Below are 24,304 nucleotides of genomic sequence, written 5' to 3'. Positions count from 1 at the left end.
TACTCTGCATTAGAACAGTGTTTCTCAACCTTTTTTAGTCGAGGCACCCTTTAAAATTATGGACAGTCTTGAGGTACTCCATTCTAAAATGTTAAAGTGGTTGTAAATCCTTACAGACCACTTTCTCCTACACGGTTTAGGAGATATTTACTATTTCCCCGAACGATGCTGTCTTCTGCGCATGCGGCGATGTATTCGGGGCATGCGCACACTTGAAAGGGCACGCTTTGCCATTTCAAGCTGGGGTCATGCTGAGACTGGCGGCTCCCATGCACATGCGCAGGAGTGACGTCACGCGACTCCGGCCAATCACAGAGCCGGAGTTCGCGCCCCCGGAAGGAAGAGAGGTGAAGAATGGACGCTCGCTGCTAGTGAGGAAATCGAGGACATCGCAGGCTCCTGTGTCAGGTAAGTGACACATAATGGGCTACTAGGCGATGCCTAGTAGCCCATTATGCTTTACCTTTGCAGGGAAACAAAGAGGAAGTAAAAACCATCAGGGTTTACTTCCTCTTTAAAAACTACTCCAATGCCCTGTACACACGGTCGAATTTTCCGATGGAAAATGTGTGATAGGACCCTGTTGTCGGAAATTCTGACCGTGTGTAGGCTCCATCACACATTTTCCATCGGATTTTTCGACACACAAAGTTTGAGAGCAGGATATAAAATTTTCCGACAACAAAATCCGTTGTTGGAAATTCCGATCGTGTGTACACAAATCCGACGGACAAAGTGCCACGCATGCTCAGAATAAATAAAGAGATGAAAGCTATTGGCCACTGCCCCGTTTATAGTCCAGAGGTACGTGTTTTACGTCACCGCGTTCAGAACGATCGTATTTTCCGACAACTTTGTGTGACCGTGTGTATGCAAGACAAGTTTGAGCCAACATCCGTCGGAAAAAATCCTAGGATTTTGTTGTCGGAATGTCCGAACAAAGTCCGACCGTGTGTACGGGGCATTATAGTTTTACTTAATACGGCAGAATGGACACACGTAGGACACCCAACATTAGAGCATACTGGTACCAACTAGTATTCCAGTGTTTCTCCTCTCCATCTGTTTCTCTCCATCACTCAGCTGATGTGACCCCAGTGTTGGCAGAGAAGGGCAGTTGAGGGTCAAAGAAGGATGCTGTGCAGGCAATGAACGCCCTCCTTATCAACACTGATGACATCAATAGTTGTTAGGATGCTTGTGGCTGGAAGGTTGAAATGGTGCACAATAAAAACCTGTGGCTTTGTGTAACTAAAAAGCAGGCTTGATCCACCTGCTGGCTTGTATACATTTTTGGGCCATTTTGCCAAGGCACCCCTGAAGAAACCTCAAGGCACCCTGGTTGAAAAAGGCTGCATTAGAAGACGTAAGCTGGAAAGTGATTGGCTGGTGGTAAAATGTTATTGTCATAATGCATGGCAGACCTTGTGGAGCATTGTGCTGCCAGACCTGCTAATGGAAGATATCGATTTCCTCAGAGGGAGTTGCTGTCGATATTTTTTTAGGGATCAGTTGAGAGTCTGCCAGCTTCTGCTGTTCTTGGTGTTTGAACTGTACCGGTGCAGACTGAACAGATAGCGTGTAGGGTACGTTCTGGACCACTGGGCCAAATCATCTTTGTTATCACATTTCTGCTAGGACTTTGCACTCTAAATTTTCATGGGTTGGGTATGAAGCGGCTTTGGAAATGACAGCTGACAGATGGAAACATTTGGCGTGGTGAAGCGGTTTTTGCCAGATGCCAGCATGCTCTGACATCTAGAGGCAATCCAGGTATTCTAGGACTCTATGGTCACAGTATACACTTTCATTTTATAACATCAATATTGTAATAACAATAAAAGCAATAGTTATTTCTAACAATCCAATATAATCCTTCTTGATAAATCTCCTTTCATGCTGTGAGTATTGCCTGCCTGCTGACCATCTCTTTCAACAACTTCCTGGATTCCCAGCATGCATTGTATCTTCTCCTCACTTTCTAAGGACTACATATCCCATTGTACCTTGCTGCCTGCAAGCCGTAATTCCTGTACTGACTCCGCCTTCTGAAACTCCTCCTCTCAGCACCTCTGTAGTTTAGAAGGCAGGCTCTGTGAAATGTGTGACACAGCAGTGCCTACTCACAGGGCATAGTGACTACGTATCACAGAATTGAAAGACGTAAATGTGTAGGCAAAATAAGGAACTTGCAAGTGCAGCAGTTGTCATATCTCAGGGGGTTCTAAACTCTGGTTCTGACCTCCAGATTTATCCGTAACCTTAGTAAGGGGGCAAATTTAAATCTTTTATATGTGGGGCTACAGAGGTCCAATAAATTAAGACTCATTATTCAGAATATTGTAAAAGCCCACTTAAGATCTTGGCAGAACCGTGACTCAGCTGGCTCTCCCCCACCGCCGTCACATCGCAGTGTCCTTCCATTTGGACAGAACTTTATCCGCCAGCGAGCAATGTTGGGCCGCTTCATATTTTCTCTTTTATTTGAGTCATTTTAAAGAGTGCATCTAATTTTAAGAAGTACATTACTCCAGCGCTCGACAAATGCATCATGTGAGTCGGGGGCTCCGCCGCATGCCAAGAAGGCAATTAGAAAATTGGATGGAGGAATTGAGGATTGATGGGTCTGGGTTCCTCCTGCCAGTCGGAATAATTATGGAGAGAGGGAGCAAAGGAAAGTTTTACAGCGCCCAGGAAATATGGATCTACAATGTGCCTGAAATATTAAAATGCAAACGCACCCACGGCTTAATTGCTGCATCAGAAGAGGACAAACATTGTACGACAAACAAAAGATGATTTCATGATGCAGAAATGCTAGACAAGTCTATTCCAGACTCTAAAAACTCAAAGCTGTGATAAATTTGTTACATTGCCCTAGGACCCTCAATGCCAGTGTGTCATTGTTCTGGGACACCCAGATATCAGTTTGTTATTGTTCTGGGACCCCCAGATATCAGTTTGTTATTGTTTTGGGACCCCCAGATATCAGTTTGTTATTGTTTTGGGACCCCCAGATATCAGTTTGTTATTGTTATATCAGTTTGTTATTGTTCTGGGACCCCCAGATATCAGTGTTATTGTTCTGGAACCTCCAGATATCAGCATGTCATTGTTTTGGGACCCCCAGATATCAGTTTATTATTGTTCTGGAACCCCCAGATATCAGTGTGTCATTGTTCTGGAACCCCCAGATATCAGTTTGTTATTGTTCTGGGACCCCCAGATATCAGTTTGTTATTGTTTTGGGACCCCCAGATATCAGTTTGTTATTGTTCTGGGACCCCCAGATATCAGTTTGTTATTGTTCTGGGACCCCCAGATATCAGTTTGTTATTGTTCTGGAACCCCCAGATATCAGTGTGTCATTGTTCTGGAACCCCCAGATATCAGTGTGTCATTGTTCTGGGACCCCCAGATATCAGTTTGTTATTGTTCTGGGACCCCCAGATATCAGTGTGTCATTGTTCTGGGACCCCCAGATATCAGTTTGTTATTGTTCTGGAACATCCCAGATATCAGTGTGTCATTGTTCTGGAACTCCCAGATATCAGTTTGTTATTGTTCTGGAACCCCCAGATATCAGTGTGTCATTATTCTGGAACCCCCAGATATCAGTTTGTTATTGTTCTGGGACCCCCAAATATCAGTTTGTCGTTGTTCTGGGACCCCCAGATATCAGTTTGTTATTGTTCTGGAACCCCCAGATATCAGTTTGTTGTTTTTCTGGGACCCCCAGATATCAGTTTGTTATTGGTCTGGAACCCCCAGATATCAGTTTGTTGTTCTGGGACCCCCAGATATCAGTTTGGTATTGTTCTGGAACCCCCAGATATCAGTTTGTTGTTGTTCTGGGACCCCCAGATATCAGTTTGTTATTGTTCTGGAACCCCCAGATATCAGTTTGTTGTTGTTCTGGGACCCCCAGATATCAGTTTGGTATTGTTCTGGAACCCCCAGATATCAGTTTGTTGTTGTTCTGGAACCCCCAGATATCAGTTTGTTGTTGTTCTGGGACCCCCAGATATCAGTTTGGTATTGTTCTGGAACCCCCAGATATCAGTGTGTCATTGCTTTTTGGTCCCCGATTGTTTTGAGCACTAAAAAATGGTTGAGCTTTACTGAAGAAAATCATTTCTTTACTATCGATCTGAAAAAGTTTGAGGCTAGGATCCCTGTGGGGGCATTTGCGGCAGCATTTAAACTCGCAGTTGCATGGTGCTTTGGCACCATACTTTTTCATTGAAGGAGCAATGCACCTCATACTCCAATGCGTGGGGGTGCCATCCCGCATGTCTACTAAACAGCAGTGCGTCTTTGCTGCAGTTGCCTGTGGGTGCGATTTGCACGCTTTCCTGCACCTGCAATATTGTGAACCTAGGCTTAGTACTCTGTGTGTGTGTTTTGAGATCTTTCTTGAGTGTTAATAAATAAAGCTGTATTATAAATGAAACATAAATTCAAAGAATGAAGGGACAGGTGTCTGCAGAACCCCCTTCATTTTTTTTTTCAGAGCTGGCATCATGGGGAGGTGTAAATATGCAATGAATTATGTCCACCATGACATATATTTGCATGTCCTATTGGTGAAGGTGCCAGCCCATTATAGTTACCCTGGGTCAGTGCTTGGTGGCAGCTCTGACTCTTTCACCATGCGTGTGTGATTTGTTATATGTGTGTTTGTGCATATGCGTCTTTCTGTCCCTCTTCTACTATTCATCTGTCTCGGCCTGCCTGTGTGAGTTTGTCAATATACACTCACTAGCCACTTTATTAGGTACACCTCGCTAGTACCAGGTTGGACCCCCTTTTGCTTTCGTGTCATAGATACAACAAGGTGTTGGAAACATTCCTTTAGAGATTTTGGTCCATAGTAACATGATAGCATCACACAGTTGCTGCAGATTTGTCGTCTGCACATCCATGACGCCAATTTCTCGTTCCACCACATCCCAAAGGTGTCATATTGGATGAGATCTGGTGACTGTGGAGACCTTTGGAGTACAGGGACCTCATTGTCATGTTGAAGAAACCAGTGGTGAGATGATTTGATCTTTGTGACATGGTGCATTATCCTGCTGGAAGGAGTCATCAGAAGATGGGGACACGTCTCTACCGTGGAAAATTTGACATGCGGGATACGGAGACTCTTCAGATCTGGCCGTTCGCAGTCTGCAACATAGTTATTTGATGAGATTACAAGGGTACCGATTTATGTGAACTGGACCTTTCCTTGTTGTTCTTTAAGTTTTTAGAATCCTACACTATTGTATGGTTTCTGTATTTACTGTATGTTTTTCTTGCAAAAATAAAGTATTGGAAAAAAAAGAAGATGGGTACACTGTAGTCATAAAGGGATGGACATGGTCAGCAACAATACTCGGGTAGGCCGTGGCATTTAAATGATGCTCAATTGGTACTAAGGGGTCCAAAGTGTGCCAAGAAAATATCCCCCCCACCGTTACACCACCACCAGCCTGAACCGTTGATACAAGGCAGGATGGATCCATGCTTTCATGTTGTTTATGCCAAATTCTGACCCGACCATCTGAATATCGCAGATGAAATCGGACTCATCAGACCAGGCAACGTTTTTTCCAATCTTCTATTGTCCAATTTTGGTGATCCTGTGCGAATTGTAGCCTCAGTTTCCTGTTCTTAGCTGACAGGAGTGGTACCCGGTGTGGTCTTCTGCTGCAGCCCATCTGCTTCAGGGTTCGTTGTGTTGTGCATTCAGAGATGGTATTCTGCATACCTTGGTTGTAACGAGTGGTTATTTGAGTTACTGTTGCCTTTCTATCATCTGTAACTTTGCAGCCCATTCTCCTCTGACCTCCTGACATCAACAGGCATTTTCTTCCACACAACTACCGCTCACTGGATATTTTCTCTTTTTTGGACCATTCTCTGTAAACCCGAGAATAGTTGTGTGTGAAAATCCCAGTAGATGAGCAGTTTTTGAAATACTCAACCAGCTCGTCTGGTACCAACAACGATGCCACGTTCAAAGTCACTTAAATCCCCTTTCCACCCCATTCTGATGCTCAGTTTGAACTTCAGCAAGTTATCTTCACCATGGCTAGATGTCTAATTGTTGAGTTGAGTTGATGCCATGTGATTGGCTGATTAGCAATGTGTGTTACCAAGCAATTAAACAGGTGTACCTAATAAAGTGACGGGTGAGTGTATGTGTGTGCTTGTTTGTGTGTATTCTTGTCTGTGTGTGTTCATCAATGTATATCTGTCCTTGTCTGTGTGCTTGTTTGTCTGTGTCCTTCAGTGTGTGCTTGTCTGTCTGTGTCCTTCAGTGTGTGCTTGTCTGTCTGTGTCCTTCAGTGTGTGCTTGTCTGTCTGTGTCCTTCAGTGTGTGCTTGTTTGTCTGTGTCCTTCAGTGTGTGCTTGTTTGTCTGTGTCCTTCTGTGTGTGCTTGTTTGTCTGTGTCCTTCAGTGTGTGCTTGTCTGTGTCCTTCAGTGTGTGCTTGTCTGTCTGTGTCCTTCGGTGTGTGCTTGTCTGTGTATATAGCACAGTAAATTGCCCTGGCTGTTACCTGTTCATTCCGTGTTGTCTGTCTCTCCCTCCAATGTATGATAATGATCTGCCTTTGTTACAGATTTAACTTTGTGAAAGCGGCTGATTCGAAATAACAGGTTTTCAGTGGGAAGTGCTCTTTTCTTAATAAGCCATTTGTTAGAGGAGCTTTTAGAAGCATTTTTTTTTACTGATTTTCATTTGTTTTTCAAGCCTATTTTAATGGCAGCAGATTATAATTGTAAAAGCGGCTGTATTTCACTGTGCCAGACACTTCCATAAACGAGCAGTATAATTAGCGATGGTACAGTATTCGCAGAAGCAGATGAGACCTCTATATGAGGCAGCTACACAATATGACCTTCCGGGGGGGGTTGCATTGCTCAAAGTGGGGTACACGAATCACTGTCTTCTGTCTGGAGAGGTGCATCCAGGATTCACACCAGCCACACAGAAAACTTTCTATGAAACATTGTTCAAATATTATCCTCCTTTACCGAAAAACATACCATTGCCCCAGACTATATCAGACTGAACCTTTCAGACAGTGCCAGGGCAAGGTCCTTTAGCACTCAAACCTAAAAAGCTGATGTGTGCCCCGAACTGCCATGACCTGTAAACTATGGGAACAGCATAGATTGAAGGTCCTGCCTTTTTTGCACCCCTTTCTGCTGAAGCGCCCGAGGTGGGCGCCTCTTATGGTTCCCCCTCGGCTCACTCCTGGTTCCAGGTACTGGAAACGCACAAGGTGTGTTGTATTCAATCATTGGATTCTCAGATAAATCAGCATGCAAATGGATAGACTGGGAATAGGCTGAAGGGCAGATCCAGTGGCTGGGCCCTTTCTCTACTATTATAGAGAATAGAAGCAAAATACTTTAGAAATCATGTTTTCTACCAATCACTTCTATGCTCTTACAGGCTTTGGAAGTACATGCGGTCCTCAATGAGAAAAAATTACAGCGGACCTGTCATCAGATGTATATATATGTAGCACACCCCCTTAGGAGCCGCAAGTAACTGGGATCCCCCCACCCTGCACAGCCAGGCACACCCAATTTGTACAGTCACTTCAGAGACCGGGAACAGTCCGAAACTTCGTTTTTTTTTGTTTTTGTTTAATGAAGAATAATAACTTGGATAGGGATGGGAGGTTATGGGATGCCCACTTGACTACAAAATAAACTTCAGGGACAACTCTTCCTATATACAGTCTCTATATACAGCTCCTCCCTTTTTTTTTCAAATCTTTTATTCATGCAAGATACAAATCCCATGGCATCAGAATAGCAATAAGAAAAAATGTATAGTAGGATACAATATGACTTCATGCTAGATACAAAATCAAACATAAGCAAAGATATCATCTGCACAATAGGTGCAAAGTTAGAATTGAACACTCTGTCGGTCCATCACCTCAGGGGTGTAGAGAGTCCAGTTTATAAAGAAGCATGGCATGCATCAGATATGTTCTAGAGCGATTTTCCACTTTCAGGGTAGATATAAAGAGAAAGAGACGAAGAAAGAGACTGAAACAAAGGAAAAAGAGTGGGGAAAAGAAAAAAGGAGAGGGTGGGGGAGGGAAAGGGAGAAAAGGAGGGAGGGTGAAGGGTGTTGCAGGGATAAGGGAAGGGTTCAGTTGGTGGAGTCATACTCAAAGAGTGCCTGTCCCTCTTCAGAGAGGACAAACATATTCAATAAAGTCCAGGTTTTGGAGTATCATTCATGTTGGTGCCTAGATGATAGGATAAGGTCTTTCATTTTATTTGTTTTTTCTACTTTTTTAAGCCAGAGGCCAATGGTCGGTGGCTTTGGACTTTTCCAATTTAGGGGAATGCACGTTTTGGTGACGTCAAGGAGGTGGCGGATTACAGAGTTCTTGTAGATTTTTGCTGGAATATTGGAGGCATGAAGAAGAAAAAAGGCTGGATCATCCAGATACGGACGGTCTGTGAATTTTTGAATCATTTTTTGAACCTCCCTCCAAAATTGTTCGAGTTTGGGGCATGACCAAAAGTTATGTAGAAGTGCCCCTCGCCCCCCCTGGCATCTCCAACAGCGATCAGAAGTCCCAAAAAGAATCTATGTAACTGAGATGGTGTATGATACCACCTTGTCAGGATTTTAAAGTTGGTTTCTTGTATCCTCGTACATATACAAGATTTATATATGAAACAAAGGATGTGGTTTCATTGGTGAACAGAGAAAGTGCGATTCAGATCTTGTTCCCATTTTACTAAACAAGGTGCCTGGAAATTTTCTGGAGATGTGATCAGTAATTTATACATAAGAGAGAGCACGTGTGGTAGTGTCCCCTCCCCTGTGCAGTACTCCTCCAGTGTAGTAAGTGGTTGTAGTTAGTCTGGGGTGGCAAGGAATGCAAAAGTGGTGGAGTTGGCGTGCTCTCCAGAAATCTAACTTAAAAAGACCTGAAGGATTCGTAAGGGTAGTCACTGATGGCCACCCGACATCAGAAATGGGAAGCCTGAAATTGTCCTGAGTCCAGCATATTGCCGAAGATTCTATCCTGATACCCTGGCGTGAATTGCGGGTTCCCCAATATACAGCTCCTTCTTCCTCCAGCACACACTTGCTTACAGAACCCAACTATGTCACCCTGTAGTACTTTTGTAGCAAAGCCCCATTACAGGCAGGGACTCGCAGCCCCTCTTCTTAAAGAACAGATTGGGTGACACAGCTCACACTTTCCCAGCACTTCCTTTTCAGGCCCTGCCAGCCCATCTGGCTGCAGCTGCCCCTCTCATTAGCCCTCCAGGCTAACAATCCACAGTCCTCCAGACTGGCACTCAGCCCACCTGACTGACTCTCAGGAGATCTCCCGGATGTGCTAACCTGTTCCTGCTGTTCTCTATTTGCTCCAGGAAGGGTTTCCTCTGTGTGTTGTAGGGGGAATCTTCCAGCACCTGACCCCCAGGCCCGAGGCCCCCCCCCCTCAGACTAGAGGGCACCCTCAAGGGCCATGGGCAGCCTCCTCAGCACTCCATCTTCCACCCAACTGTCCCTGCTGGCATGACCCATGTCTATTTATGAGGTGGCCTGCCCCCTTCCAGACCCTTTTTGCTGGGGGTTGGTCAAAAACCTCATAAATATGCATTGCAGCCCCCTCCTTACTCCCATCCTCCAGCTCTAGAAGTTTCTACCAACTTCCAGACCAGGGGGAAGTGTCAGAGAGTGCTGCCAGATGAGTCACCCAGCCCCTGGGCCACTAAACCCTGACCCAGAGCTTGGCCCTGAGCCTATCATAAATTTGCCTACACTAACAACTAAATCTATTTACACCTAGCATAGAAGCTAGAGGGTGCTACATATATTTTGCCTTTTATGTAATGTGTCAGTGTAACACCTACAGTTATTTATGCCCCCGCACAATACCTTAATTTGCTTTTCTCCCTAGAAGGACAGAGCCATCTTTGTTCAGCCATTATCCAGGGTCACCTATATACTTCCTGTACTGTGATGCTGGCTCAGACATGACACAATCACATCAAATACTGAGCAGTTCTTGGCTGTGTTCACAAATGTTAAACTCTGCTGCAGCCTCTCACCGTGTAATGTGCTACAAACTTCCACTATTGCAGTCACATCACTGAGGAAGAGGAGACTGGGAAAATGGTTCTACCTGTCTGCAGCAGACTGATGACTAGGAATGAGAGTAAAATCTGAACCCGCATGAGCTATCCTGCCTGGAAGCTGGTATTGCAAACAGCCAATCAAAAGTAGCAGAGACATTAGATTCCCACTTCACAGCTGCACATATACACGCCTTTTGAACACCTGCAGCTGTTGGGTAGGGAATGCCTCGCCGCTTATGATTTAGCTGTCTACAGTGACAGCTTCATGGCTGGATAACTTTGGGTTTGGAATAATCTCCAAAACTCATCCCTGATGACATCATCTCAGACTAGGCAAAGTCAGTGTAGCTCAATGTCAGGAATCAGCAGCAGAGATGCCCAGATCTGTGTAGCTACCCTCAGGAAACTGAGACCAGGCTGTGTATGCTTTAAGTGAGATTTATTTACAGTGCAACAAAATCCATACAAATACCAGCACACGGCAAACATAAAAATATAAGTGAACCAAAAACCCAGTTACAGAATACCAAACTATACAACCTAACAAACAACTAAGTATATACAATAAAATGGGGAACACAGAAAAGCAGGGGAAAACTGGAGATGCAGGATGCAGATGGGGAGGGGGAACCAAAACTGGGATTAGGAACAAAGGAGAGCAGGTACTGAGCAGGAGCAAGGTCAGGATCAATGGCAAACAGAATCTGGCAGCAGCAAAAGGGGAGTGAGAGGCACTAGAAGGGGAGGACCTATATACCCTCCTGATTACTGGGATCTGCTGGGATGCACCCGTGGGTGGACACCGAAACTACAACCTTCTGCTCTGGGAATCACAGTGCCACCAGCAGGTGATCCAGGTCCTGACACCCAAGAAGGACCTTTTGTTTAATATTTTTATTAACCCCTTGGCCCCCGACAGTATGCTGAGTGGCCACATGTATGCGGCCCTGTGTAAGCAACATACCCTGCTGAGAGCGTGCTCCCAGCATTGTAGCTGCTGGGGAATGGTAAGCTCCCGATGCGGTAGCCTTCCGATCATGTGACCACTGTGACAGCCAATCCCAGCGGTCACATGACCGGAATGCCCACCTCCTCCTCCCAAATTTTAGAACTCTTAAAGGGCTTGGAGGCGGTAGGTGGGAAGGGGTTAAGGATTGTAGGCAGGTTACAGTTTTGTTCTACACAGGATTGAAAGTACAGAAGAGTAATGATTCATTTTGTATAGCGTCAATAATATGTTGTCTCACACACAGCGTATTAAGTGTTTAAAGCATAATTTAGGGTTGTAAATGTTTTCATATGACAAATAAACAAACAAGGGTGCACCTGAGGAAAAGGGATAAGGGGAGGGCAAGGTGTGGACAGGGGGTTTAGGTAGGTGGGTAGACCAGGATGGGGTTCTGTAACCAAAGGTGAGTGTTGGTTCATAAAAGGGAATGTGTTGGACTTTTCTGGGCCTCGGCTCCAGTTTGGTTGCAGTAGCAATTTGTTGTAAAAGCCTGAATTGTGCATTAGTGATCCCAGGTGGGTGCTTATTGAGAAGTTCTATGGTTGGGTCTAGAGAAATGGTAGAATCAAGGAGGTTCAAAATAATTCCAGAAATTTTGGCCCAAAATATGCCAACAGCTGGGCAAGTGGCAGTACACCTAATACCCCTGATATTTCACCAAAGCCCCTCCTAAAAAAAATTGTAAAAAATAAGTATAAAAAAAAAATAACATAATAAAAATAAACTACTCACACTGTCCACTGCCCTACTGACACCAACCTCTGCCCTACTGACACCAACCTCTGCCCTACTGACACCAACCTCTGCCCTACTGACAAAGATTACTGCCCTACCGACCCCAATCTCTGCCCCACTGACATAGTCCACTGCTCCACTGACTGACACAATCCACTGTCCTACGGACACAAACCCCTGCCCTACTGACACTGTCCATGTTTTAATACATTTTAAAATGTTTGTTTACATTTATTTATAAGATCATGCAAGACCAATCTCTGCCCTACTTACTGACACCGTTCACTGCACTACTGACACCGTCCTCTGCCCTACTGACACCAAGCTCTACCCTACTGACACTCTCCACTGCCCCTACTGACACCGTCCACTGCCCTACTAACACCAAGCTTTACCCTACTGACACTCTCCACTGCCCTACTGACAAAGATTACTGCCCTACTGACACCGTCCACTGCCCTACTGACACCAAGCTTTACCCTACTGACACTCTCCACTGCCCTACTGACAAAGATTACTGCCCTACTGACACCATCCACTGCCCTACTGACACCAAGCTTTACCCTACTGACACTCTCCACTGCCCCTACTGACAAAGATTACTGACACCGTCCACTGCCCTACTGACACCAAGCTTTACCCTACTGACACTCTCCACTGCCCTACTGACAAAGATTACTGCCCTACTGACATAGTCCTCTGCTCCACTGACTGACACAATCCACTGTCCTACTGACACCGTCCATGTTTTAATACATTTTAAAATGAAAATGTTTGTTTACATTTATTTATAAGAGCGTGTGTGTGTTTATATACAGTGTGTGTGTGTGTGTGTGTGTGTGTGTATATATATATACACACACACACACACACACACACGTGTGTTTGAGCTTTGGGGTGCACACCCTAATGCAATAGGCTGCTCACACCTATGCTATGTAGCCTATACTGTAGATATGAGGTCTAGTGTGAAAAATATATATATATGTACAGTATATAAATATGTATGAAGTCATAATCAAAGCGATATTATATATACATACATATAGAATAATAAATATTGTATCCAAATGTGTAAAGAAAATCTACTGTATCATAAAAAGTAACCATTGCCACATCTAAAACTTACATTTTCATACCTATAAATCATATATTTAAATAAAAATAATGGAATAGTTATATATTTGACGTGGGTCTGAGAGCCTCTCAGGTAGGTGGGCGAGTTATCACCATCCTCGGATTCTCCTGGAAGATATTGGATATGTCCCTCATATTACTTGTTTGGCAGTATAGTCATTTTGTTAGAGTTTCTCTCTTCTGGCATCCCGGCTAAGGTGTTGCTGCTAGCATAGGCTGGCAGGATCAGAGGGGGGGGGGGGGGGGGGATTTTGTACTCACATTTATCTTGTCAGCATATAAACAGATCCATGGCCTCATTCGTCTTTCCGCCGGCATGCCGTACTCACTGACATACTGTAATTACACCGTAGAAAAATGTCACACAGCAAAACATCACAAGACACTGACACTGTGCGCACTGCAGAGAGAGACAAATAAAACAAATATCTCTGCTGTGCATCCACTTCTCAACACAACTTTATTGGTGGCCTGCAAACCCATCATATCATTCTAAAGTTCACACCAGTGCAGAGTATTTCAAGAGAGGAGAGTTGGAGGAAGGAGCAGAGTCCTCCAGCAGTGCAGAGTATTTGAAATGAGTGAGTTATATAGAACACGTAGCAGTGTCCTTCACCAGTGCAAAGTATTTTAGGGAAAGAAGAATTAGAGGAAAGAGCAAAGTTCTTCAGCAGTGCAGAGTATTTCAGGAGTTGAGAAGGAGGCATTTGAGTAATGCAGGCCTGGGGGCTAAAGGAAGTATTTGCTGGTGCTGGATCAAGCAAAAAGACTTTGGTCATGTTGTTAATAAATACCTGTGGTTTCGTAAGTAAGTATAGTCTGCTAGGTGGTTTTGTCCATTGCTTAAAAGTCCTGTACAAGGGGGCCATAAGTTTCCCTCTTGTAAATGATTGGGTTGGGCAGTGGCGGTCGCTCCATGCAGGGCGCCTCTAATCCATGTGCCGGCCCCAATCTACTTTTTTTTTCTTTTAAGCATGTGATTAGAGCATGAGGCTCTAATTGGCTTCAAAAAAGGGTGGGCTTGGGGCGCAGAGCACTGACAAATGATATTTGCTATTGTCTTTCTGCTTCTCCTCCCGGCGAATCAGGAAGCGGGAGGAGCGCGATTGGCAGAGAGGAGAAGCAATTGTATTGGCCGGTGCCCAGGGTGGGGAGGATGTACAGTGAGATCCAGAAGATGGCTGCCGTCATCGGCTCTGCATCTGTCATCTGCTCTGCATCGCTGCCAAGAGCCCGACCGCGTGAGTACCACTTACCGGGGGGTCGGGTGGTTTGTTTGCCACCCCCATCCCTGGCTGGAGCACCAGCCACCACTCGGGTTGGGTAGCCAGAGATTGGCTCTGTGGTGTACCAGCATAGTCCACCAAGTGCCCTGCTATATGTGTTTGACCAATTCATAAGGAGGCTAACGAGCAGCATGTTGTGTGGGGCACAGGTCAGGCTCTCGGGTGGGCCCCCTTTGGGATTGTGGCCTATGCACATCATGTGTTGGTGGTTATCAGTGGGACAATTAAACAAAGAAAGTGGTCTCACCATACTACAAAGCCTCAGGCTCCAAGATCAACCAGGAGAAGAGTGAAGTTTTCTGAATGGGAAATGAAGGCAGAGGACGCTTTTCTCAAGGACACTAACAAGCATTCAATCTAAGCCAGCAATTTTATGGCCTTAAAATTGGGAATGCATGCTGGAAGTTTCCTATGATAGGGTGGTTAGGTAAAATAGATGGATATTACCTCTGTTCGAATGGGATTGGTTTGAGTAAGACTTACCAGGTTCAGGTCTTATGTCAGCTTTGTCTGCAACTGCATTGTGTCTCTGAATGCTAGTTATTCCAAATATTGTGGGGGGATAGACTGATCCCTATCAAACCCTGTGTTACTTATCTTTCGAGGAGAAAGGATGGCTTAGGTATGGTCAGCTCAATTCTTTCCACTGCTGTTTCTCAAGCACAACATTGGTAATATATTTGCAGTGGAACCTCCACTATGGGCAGGGATTTTTAGATCTTGGTTTAGGCCTTTTCAGAAATTTTAGAAAGAAAGTAGCTACATGGAGGGACCAAAGGGCTCATCATTGTCGGCTTCCAGGCCCATAGTGCTACATGGCTGAGATTATCATATCTGCTCTGAGGAAAGTCCTTTGAGCTGGATCTCAAATGAAGCCTTTTATGGCCCACTAGCCCTAGGGGAAAGGCCTTTTTTTAAATAGGAGAAAAGTCCTAATTTTAATTAGAATGGTTAGGGCTGAATATTTTGGCTAGGGTCCTTTAGGGATCTGGCCTTAGGGGCAATGTAAAATACCACAGTGAGGAGGATTGTGGTTGTCCTCAAGTGCAGTGTGCAGTGCAAAGAAGACTATGGACGATTTCTGCTGTGTTGTCCTTTTAACATAGAGGTATATAGGCAGGTAGGGCAGGCCTTCAGCGTTTCATTCTCTAGAGTTATGCCAAGTGAGTGTATGGAACATTCAATGCTGTTGGGTTTTTTTTGGTTTAGATACACTATTTTTACCTAGTCTAGTGGTCCAATATTTCATATGGAATGCATGCTACCAGGTCCCCATTCCGTATAAAGTCCTTCCTGTCCAGGTAGTTGTGCATGACACTCTGGATGACGTCGGGAAGATTCGGGTGCTTAATGGAGACAAGTGTGGGCTGCAGGCTTGGTTGAAGGCGTGGAGGGGTATAGGCCTCCCTGACTTCCAGGAGTCTCACTCTCACTTGAATACTTTTTGTAAATTAGTGCATAGAGTACATAGGTGATGGGTTGTGCGTCTTCTGCTGCGCCATATAAATAGTTTGATTTTCTGCAGCATTAGGTGCTTTTTTGTGTCGTTATGAGGCTGTAGTAATGTTCTTTATGTATATATGTATTCAGCATGTATGTACATTACATTTTATAATATATGTTTTTTTTTTGTGCTTAGAGCCCAACTCAGGCAAATAAACATCCAGGGGAGAGGAGAAGCAATTTAACTTGCCTGATCCTGCACTCCCCCATGATTTAGTGGTGGATTTTCCCTCTTCTTCCTCACCTTCAGAACAGGGCAATGGACTCTGCTCTGAACTTGATGATATCAGGAGTGGAGGTGCAGAAGCTGCAGGGAGGCGCGGAGGATTGGGGAAGTATATTTCCTTTTATTGTTCCCCTAGACATAAATGAGCAATGAAACTTGTAGTGTGGGCAAAGCCCCACTGCAGATCATTTCTTACTTGTCTGGAGCTGGGCTTTAAAATGATATTAAAAAGGCAGATATTTTTGTTTAATAACAAACACATCATACTTACCTGCTCTGTGTAATGGTTTTGCACAGATCAGCCCTCATCCTCCTCTTCTCAGGTCCTCCACCAGCTCTCCTGGCCGCTCCCTCCTGTCTCCATGGCAAGCCGCTGCTCTGTATGTCCATTCACACATGGAGCACAGCTCAGCCCCACCCCACCCCTGATCTCTTCTCATTGGCTTACTGGCTGTGATTGACAGTAGCGGGAGCTCTCATTGTCTCAGCCAATGGTGAGGAGGATGAGACCCAGGAGAGCCGCTGCTCTCGTGCACATTGCTGGATCGAGATGGGGTTCAGGTAAGTACTGGGAGGGTTGCTGCACACAGAAGGTTTTTACCTTCATGCACACAATGCATGAAGATAAAAAACCTTTAACCTTTACAACCACTTTAAATACAGTTGTGCTATGCTTTTGTTTTCTTACTTTCTCATAAAACCAGTGTTGCCTAAGTCTGTCAATGAAAGAGTTTAGTATTTTTTAGACAACATTTTCTGATATTATAAAATTAGCATATGTATTATAATAATTTAATATATTTCTGTTGAGTGAGAGATTGATTGGACATTTTTTTTTTAAATACATGTTCTTGTCTAATTTTTTTTCTTCCATTCTCTTACTTCCAGGGTGTGCCAAAACCAATCGCCATAGAACCATGTTGCGGGAATAAGGCCGCCGTCCTCACTGTTTTCCTCTGTTTGCCAAGAGGGACAAGCGGGGTTCCTCCGCCCGGGCAGTCAGGTAAAGGGCTCTTTCTTATTCTGCTATTTCCTCATAGACACGTTGCCAGTTTTAAACTGGCTGTAAACCTCAGACATGAAATATGAACAACGCAAATCCCTCTATAGTGTGTACTTGTCTCAATCCAGAGCACTAAGTATAATTTCTGTCTGCTACTTTGTTCCTCTGCAGTTGACATGAGTCACTTCTGAAAAGTTTTCCTGACACCAAGAGAACTCTAGCACACAGATAATCCAGAAAGACAATCCACATACCAGTTGTTGCTCTTAAAACATCTTCATATTTATTCAAAAACGACAGTACACAAATTCAGATAAGATCAGTTGACACGTTTCAGCCTACAAGGCCTTAGTCATAACAGTCTTTAGGCCCCTTTCACACGGGGCAGATCCGCTGAGCGGACTCTGTCATCTCAGTGGGGGGATCGCTCCATTGATCCCCACTGAGCAGGCGGATGACAGGTCCATCTGCTCACCACTGTCCAGGGACAGACCTGTCAGAGCCCCGCTATTCTCTGAGAAGATCGGATGAAAATGGACAGCATGTCCGTTTTTTATCCGATCCGATACGCTGGATGGATGGTGAACGTATCGCCATCCGTCTGTTTTCAGCGGATCTTGTTGGGTCGGATGGCAGGTGGGTGTATCTGCCTGCCCATACAAGTCAATGGGTGGCCTGCTCAGATCCGCCTAAAAACGGACAGGCGGATCTTTGCCGGCCAATCTTGTGAAAGGGGCCTTACAGTGCAATATCAGTATGTTATATGGGTAGAAGCACAGATTTCTGTGCAATCTCTAGCACACAGCCTGTGATTGACAGCCTCAGGGCATGTGTCCCTTCCCTCCAGTCAATTCTCTGAGCTCTGCAGTGTGTAACTTCTGCTATCCACCCCACTGTTTGCTGAAAGCCCAGACAAGCTTTATAAATTCTGCACTTTGACTGGCTGTAGAATAGAGAAGACTGCAGATAAACAGGTACAACTTATGTAGGAGGATTTGTTTCATCCCTGTGTAGGGTAGTCACTTCGCTGGGTATATGTAAAGGGTTTACAACCACTTTGACCCTTTGTGTCTCAATGAGATGGCTCATTCTTAGGTAGTAAAATTCCTCAAACATCCATTAAAATGGCCCTCAGTGAGTGACAGGTCCTCTTTATATTGGCCTCTACCAGCAGTTTTTACATTTTTTTTAGAGATGCCTTGGAGGCGGTATGTTGTCGCCAGGGCCGCGTGACAGGGTTACTGCGAGTTCACAGCTGCGAATGTCCTGTCATCTTACCAGAAACACATCATAAATCCCCCACGTCCAGATTGTCCTGACAGGAAACCACCAGTTAATATAAATTAATGCTCGTTATGGCCAAACAAGGAAAGAAACGATAAATTCAATAACGTCTGATGGTAATGAGCACTGGAAAGGGACCAGAATCTTGCGCACAAAGAAAATACAAAACAGCGAACGCTTCCACCGCCGACACAAAACATTTCTGGGAAATTCTGGAATCAAATCTGAGCCGTTTCAAAAAGATGTGAAGGAAAATAAATACATCATTTGGTATAATTATGTATTCTGGAGATTGTCCCGAGTGTGTTTTACAATCCAGCTAGTTGAACTTCCTGAAAACTTTCTTTAGATTGTCACAAAACTGGAACTGGAAAGTTGAAATCAGGCTCGAAGGAGATGTGCTCAGTCTTTAGGATAATGAGCAGAAGGGGGGGTACTTAGGGTTCCAGAAGGCCCAGGATGTACCTCCGGATGGTTTACCATGATCGGGCCATTTTTTGCAATACAGCACTGCGTTATTTTAACTGACCATTTAAGTGGTTGTGCAACGCTGTACAAGAATAAAATGTTTGTCCTCTATTTCCCAGAAATAGAACTTTCTTTTGGTGGTATTTGATCACCTCTGCGGTTTTTATTTTTTGCGCTAGAAACAAAAAAAGACCGACAATTGAAAAAAAAAAAAAAAAAGAAAAAAAAAAAAACAATATTTTGTTACTTTCTGCTATAAAACATATCCAGTAAAACAAATCTAATTTCTTCAACAATTTAGGCCAATATGTATTCTGCTACATATTCTTGGTTAAAAAAAGCGTATATTGATTGGTTTGCACAAAAGATATAGCGTCTGCAATCTATGGAATATATATACATACACACACACACACACACACACACACACACACACACACACACACACACACACACACAGATATATATATATATATATATATACATATACACACACATATATATATATATATATATATATATATATATAATATTTTTTTTTTTTTTTTTTACTAGTTATGGCGGCGATCAGCGACTTATAGCAGGACTACAATATTGGGGCGGACAAATCGGACACTAACTGACACTTTTTGGGGACCAGTGACACTAATACAGTTATCAGTGCTACAAATATGCCCTGTCACTGTACTAATGACACTGGCTGAAAAGGGGTTAACATCAGGGGCGCCAAAAGAGTTAAATGTGTGCCTAGCCTGTGCTTTCTCACTGTGGGGGAGGTGCTTTGACTAGGGGAAGGCAAAGATCCATGTCCCAAAAAGGTGGAGAAAAGGGAAGCGCCACCTCAGTGTAGAGATTAAAACATGCTTTATTATCACAAGGATTAGGAACATTTACAGGATAAAAGTAGTTTTCAGGCTCATAAAAAAACCAAGGGAGATGGGGGTGTTAAACCTTAATGTCCTTCCGGGTTCCCTGTCATTTCCCGGGCTGTGTAGATGGATGGAGGGTCTTCTATGCTCCCTGTGGCCACCAGGAAGCAGGAACCACAACCAGTGTGGAACGTGGCCAGAAATGAGGTCACCGGAGGCCTGTAGAAGGAGCTGGAGCCCTGAGCACGTAGCCTATTCTCTGCCTGCCTAGCCCGGTCGTATCAATGTTTCGGTGACCTCATTTCTGGTCACGTTCCACACTGGTTGTGGTTCCTGCTTCCTGGAGGCCACAGGGAGCATAGAAGACCTTCCATCCATCTACACAGCCTGAGAAATGACAGGGAACCCGGAAGGACGCTAAGGCTTAACACCCCCATTTCCCTGAAAACTACTTTTATCCTGTAAATGTTCCTAATCCTTGTGATAATAAAGCATGTTTTAATCTCTACACTGAGGTGGCGCTTCCCTTTTCTCCCCCTTCTTGTCTTCAACAGAGCTGGCTATACTCTGAGGATAGCTGCTGCCTACCTGTTAGACACATATATATGTGCAAAAACTTTCCTCCCAACCCACGGATGTTTTATGGACTATTAAGTTTATGGACTTTATTGTTTATAACCACTGATTACCTTGATTTAGCTTTCTTTTTGCACCAGTACAAAATGTATATAGATCCATGTCCCTGCTTTGCATGAACACAGGATCAATACCTTCCCTCCTGACAGAACGGCAGTCTGCCTTGTTTACATAGGCAGAGCGCCGTTCTGCCTGTGTACTGTCTAATTGGCGGGTGGCGGCGGACATTGAGTCTGCGGTACCCAACGCTGGGCTCCGGCTGTGTGTGAAGTGGGTCACTGGCGACGCGCGAGTGCCCCAGACCCATAAGTGTCAGATCACATAGTAGGTACAATGTATATACTAAATGTATATTTACCCTAAAAAACTTCTATGGAGCCATCTTCCCAGGTCTTCAAGGAGATATACATTGCTGGAGCCCACAGTACCAATGTAACTATGTAATACCATACCTCGCTGCTGCCCCTGGAAACTGCAAATACAAATGCACGCCACACTTTTGAGAAATTTATTTGCAAAAAATGTTGAAAACCATTTATCATTTTCCTTCCACTTGCCACTTTGTGTTGGTCTATCACATAAAATCCCAATAGAATACATTTTCGTTTTTGGTTGTAACATGACAAAATGTGGAAAATTTCAAAGGGGTATGAATAAGAAGTCCAGCCTGAGCTTGTTTACTGTACTTCTCCTAAGGGTCACAGAGGTGCACTTCGCAAATGAGGTGGGCTCTGTCTGACCTGCTATAGCTTTAATGCACACAATCAGAAGCTCACCATGTGCAGTAAAATCAGAGTAAGTAATTTAAGTCCAGGAGAGGAGCCTGTACAACTGTGCAAGACTGAAGGGAAGGTCTGGAGTCCAACTTCAAGCATTTGCAGTCTAGGAGAATCGCTATGTCCATCATGTCTTGGCACCTGGTGACCCCCCATCTGTTAATCTACGGAACCAGTGAAGGTCTATTGAGTTAGAAGGCAGCGGGGGAGCGTAATGAATTTATCATGTACACAGGAATCATGTCCTCACATCTGCTCCCATTGTCCTGCTCCTCGTCTGCTCCAACATAACAGACGATGAACTACAGATTTATTCACGCGCCTCTAATGGGATAGATGCAGCAAATATGGAAACTTACAGTATAGCGATTCGAGTTTGTTAACAACCAGGCATTTTATTTAGCCGCTGGCGGTATAAATCACACACAGGGTGGAGTCTATTTGAAAAGTCAGAGATCTGAGCAGCTGGTAATGAGAGTGGAGCAGCTGCAAGCTTTTCCTCCTCACTCACAAACACTTTTTATGTAAAGAGTAACTCCACTTTTGTTGATAAAAAAACATTTCTCTCTGGATGATCTCTGTGCATTGCAGGGATTTTACCAAACTTTGTTGCAGATTCCTACCTTTTGTTATTCTGAAGAAATAGCTGTTCGTCTGTGCCCATGTGCGAATGAGTGAATCTGTATGGGAGTGGTTTTATAATTCTCAATCAGCTGCTGCACCTGCAGGGCTCTGAGGAAAGCTGCTGGGTCTGTATCCATTTAGATGTGATTTCCCTTTGGGACTATCTCACCAAAAATGACATTTTTGTTGCAAGGGATGCTCAAAATCTGACTTGTATCTTAATGCAGACTTCTGGGAAAATCAGTGAGCCAATTACTTAAAGTGGGGTTGTAAAGCCACTTCTATAAAATGCTCCCATCCCCTCTGTATTAGAACAATAAGTTCCCTTGTGTCTTTGTTATATAATACATATGCTTATCTGTACTGATAACACCTAGTCTTCCTATGATCAGTTGCCTCCTCTCTCCTCTGCCCGGCTCACAGTTCCAGCGGGCGGGGCCGAGCAATGCCGCTGACGTCAGGCGGGGAGGAGAGACAGAGCCGAGGAGTCACGTGATCGCAGGAAGACACTGTGTTATCGGTATAGATAAGCATATTTATTATATAACACAGACACAGGGGAACTTATTGTTATAATACAGAAGGGATGGGAGCTTTTAATATTAAATATGAAAGGAGTGTGGGGGCGGCACTGACATGAGCAGACAGAGAGGGGAGGAGAGGACACAGGAGATGGTGCGGCTGACTGAGGCACGTATGCTGACCACAGTGTCAGGGCTCAGCAGCCCTGATATATCGGAGTCAGCGTACAGGGGGGAGGGGATGATCAGACAGGTATTACAGGGGGCCAAATGACACAGCACAAGCACTGTGCTGTTTTTTGTTTTTGGGTTAACAAATGCTTTAAGCAGGAAATGACATATCTGGGGGGCGTTCTGTACACCATCTGTGTACAGAACACCTCCAGGTTTTCAAATGGAATTTTACAGAAAATTACAGCACTGCAGATTAAAAAGGAAATGTCATTTTTAATAACATTCGATTACAATATGGATTTGTGTCGCAATTATATATACGCTTTATTAATTTTTTTTATTTGTTAATTTTTTCCCCACAAAAGCGGAGTTTCCCTTTAAACTCATTGGGTGAGCTTTCGCCATATTCTGCAAGTATACATAGTAACCCTGAAGTCTGGAAAAGGTGGGTGTGCAACACAGACTGCAGGTTTATGGCGTATACTTGCAGAATATGGCGAAAGCTCACCCAACCTGGAGCCGCCATAATTGGGAGGACAACACTGAAAAAGGTGGGTGTGCAACACAGTGTTGTCCTCCCAACTATGGCGGCTCCAGGCACCTGTCACCTTTGCATCCCCTACATCTGCCATCTCTGATGCCTTTCCAGGTATCATGGTGACCTTTTTCAGCCGTTGGGCAGCCAATAATGATGCAACTCCTGTGCATACATTGTTCCTGGCACCCAACTTGGTCTTACAGATGCCGTTAATGAGCTGAGATCGTACTCTGCATGGCACATGCACTGTACATCTTGAACAAAAAATTGCTGGGGGTGGGGGAGTTTTTCCTCACGCAAAGTATCTTCAGCCAAAAAATTTATCCCACCCTCCTTTTATTTTTCCTGGTGAACACTTCCTGCCCTAGGGTGACAACACTCACTCACTGTACTGCAGTGGTCATCAACCCTGTCCTCAGGGCCCACTAACAGACCAGGTTTTATGTATTACCTTGGGGAGATGCAGACTAGAATACTGCAATCACTGAGCAGCAAATGATATCACCTGTGATGTATTTCAGTTATCTTGCAAACCTGGCCTGTTAGTGGGCCCTGAGGACAGGGTTGAGGACCACTGCTGTACTGTATTTATGGAAGAGCAGTGTTGTCACCCTAGGATAGATGTACAGAACCCCTTTTCCTCATTTACGTAACGTTCAGGGGGTTGTAGTTCACAGGGAGCACTGAGAACATTGTAACTGCAAAGAAGGCAGTACAGGAAGTTATGAGCTCACAAGATTTTTGGCAGAATCAATAGATATTTGATGCACTTATTTTAGGTGGAAGTTGAGTCAAAAGCTAACTAAGGCTAAACGCACACCCACCCCCATCCTAAGGCTGTTATATCAAACCTTGTAAAGAAAAGATGTATACCAGGGGCGGACTGACAACTCATGGGGCCCCCGGGCAATAGGAGATTATGGGGCCCCCAGGCAATAGATTATGGAGCCACACAGTATACACACACACAGTATACACATACAGACACACAATATACACACACAGTATACACACATACAGTATACACATACAGACACACAATATACACACACAGTATACACACATACAGTATACATATACAGACACACAATATACACACACAGTATACACACACATTGAAAAGGTACTGGAGAGGTGGGGCAGCTATAATCTTGGGATTTTTTAAAAAACGCCGATTTTTACATACCGTCCCTGGTTTTATTGAGGCTGGCAACCCTGATGGCGCCCCTTAGTGGCATGGGGCCCTCGGGCAGTGCCCGAGAGCCCGAATGGTCAGTCCGCCCCTGATGTATACGTACCTATTCTGAAGCCGCTCCAGTCACACGATCAGCTGTCAGTGTAGAGGAGAGACAGTCGACAACGGATGCCCCATAGTATGCCTATGGGTGACGTC

General features: G+C 44.5%; 1 protein-coding gene across 1 annotated transcript in view; it reads left to right on the top strand.

The window, feature by feature from the left end:
* ATRNL1 (attractin like 1) overlaps positions 1-24,304 on the top strand; it is a 968,544-nt gene that overhangs the window by 862,888 nt on the left and 81,352 nt on the right. The window contains exon 28 of the mRNA XM_073595827.1: positions 16,907-17,021. Within this exon, the coding sequence (XP_073451928.1) occupies positions 16,907-17,021 (115 nt within the window). The remainder of the gene's footprint in view (positions 1-16,906; positions 17,022-24,304) is intronic.

The sequence above is a fragment of the Aquarana catesbeiana genome, linkage group LG08 (assembly GCF_042186555.1).
Source record: "Aquarana catesbeiana isolate 2022-GZ linkage group LG08, ASM4218655v1, whole genome shotgun sequence".
NCBI classification, from domain to species: Eukaryota; Metazoa; Chordata; class Amphibia; order Anura; family Ranidae; genus Aquarana; species Aquarana catesbeiana.
The sequence above is the reverse complement of the archived record's forward strand: the minus strand, read 5'-3'. Positions and strand labels throughout refer to the sequence as shown.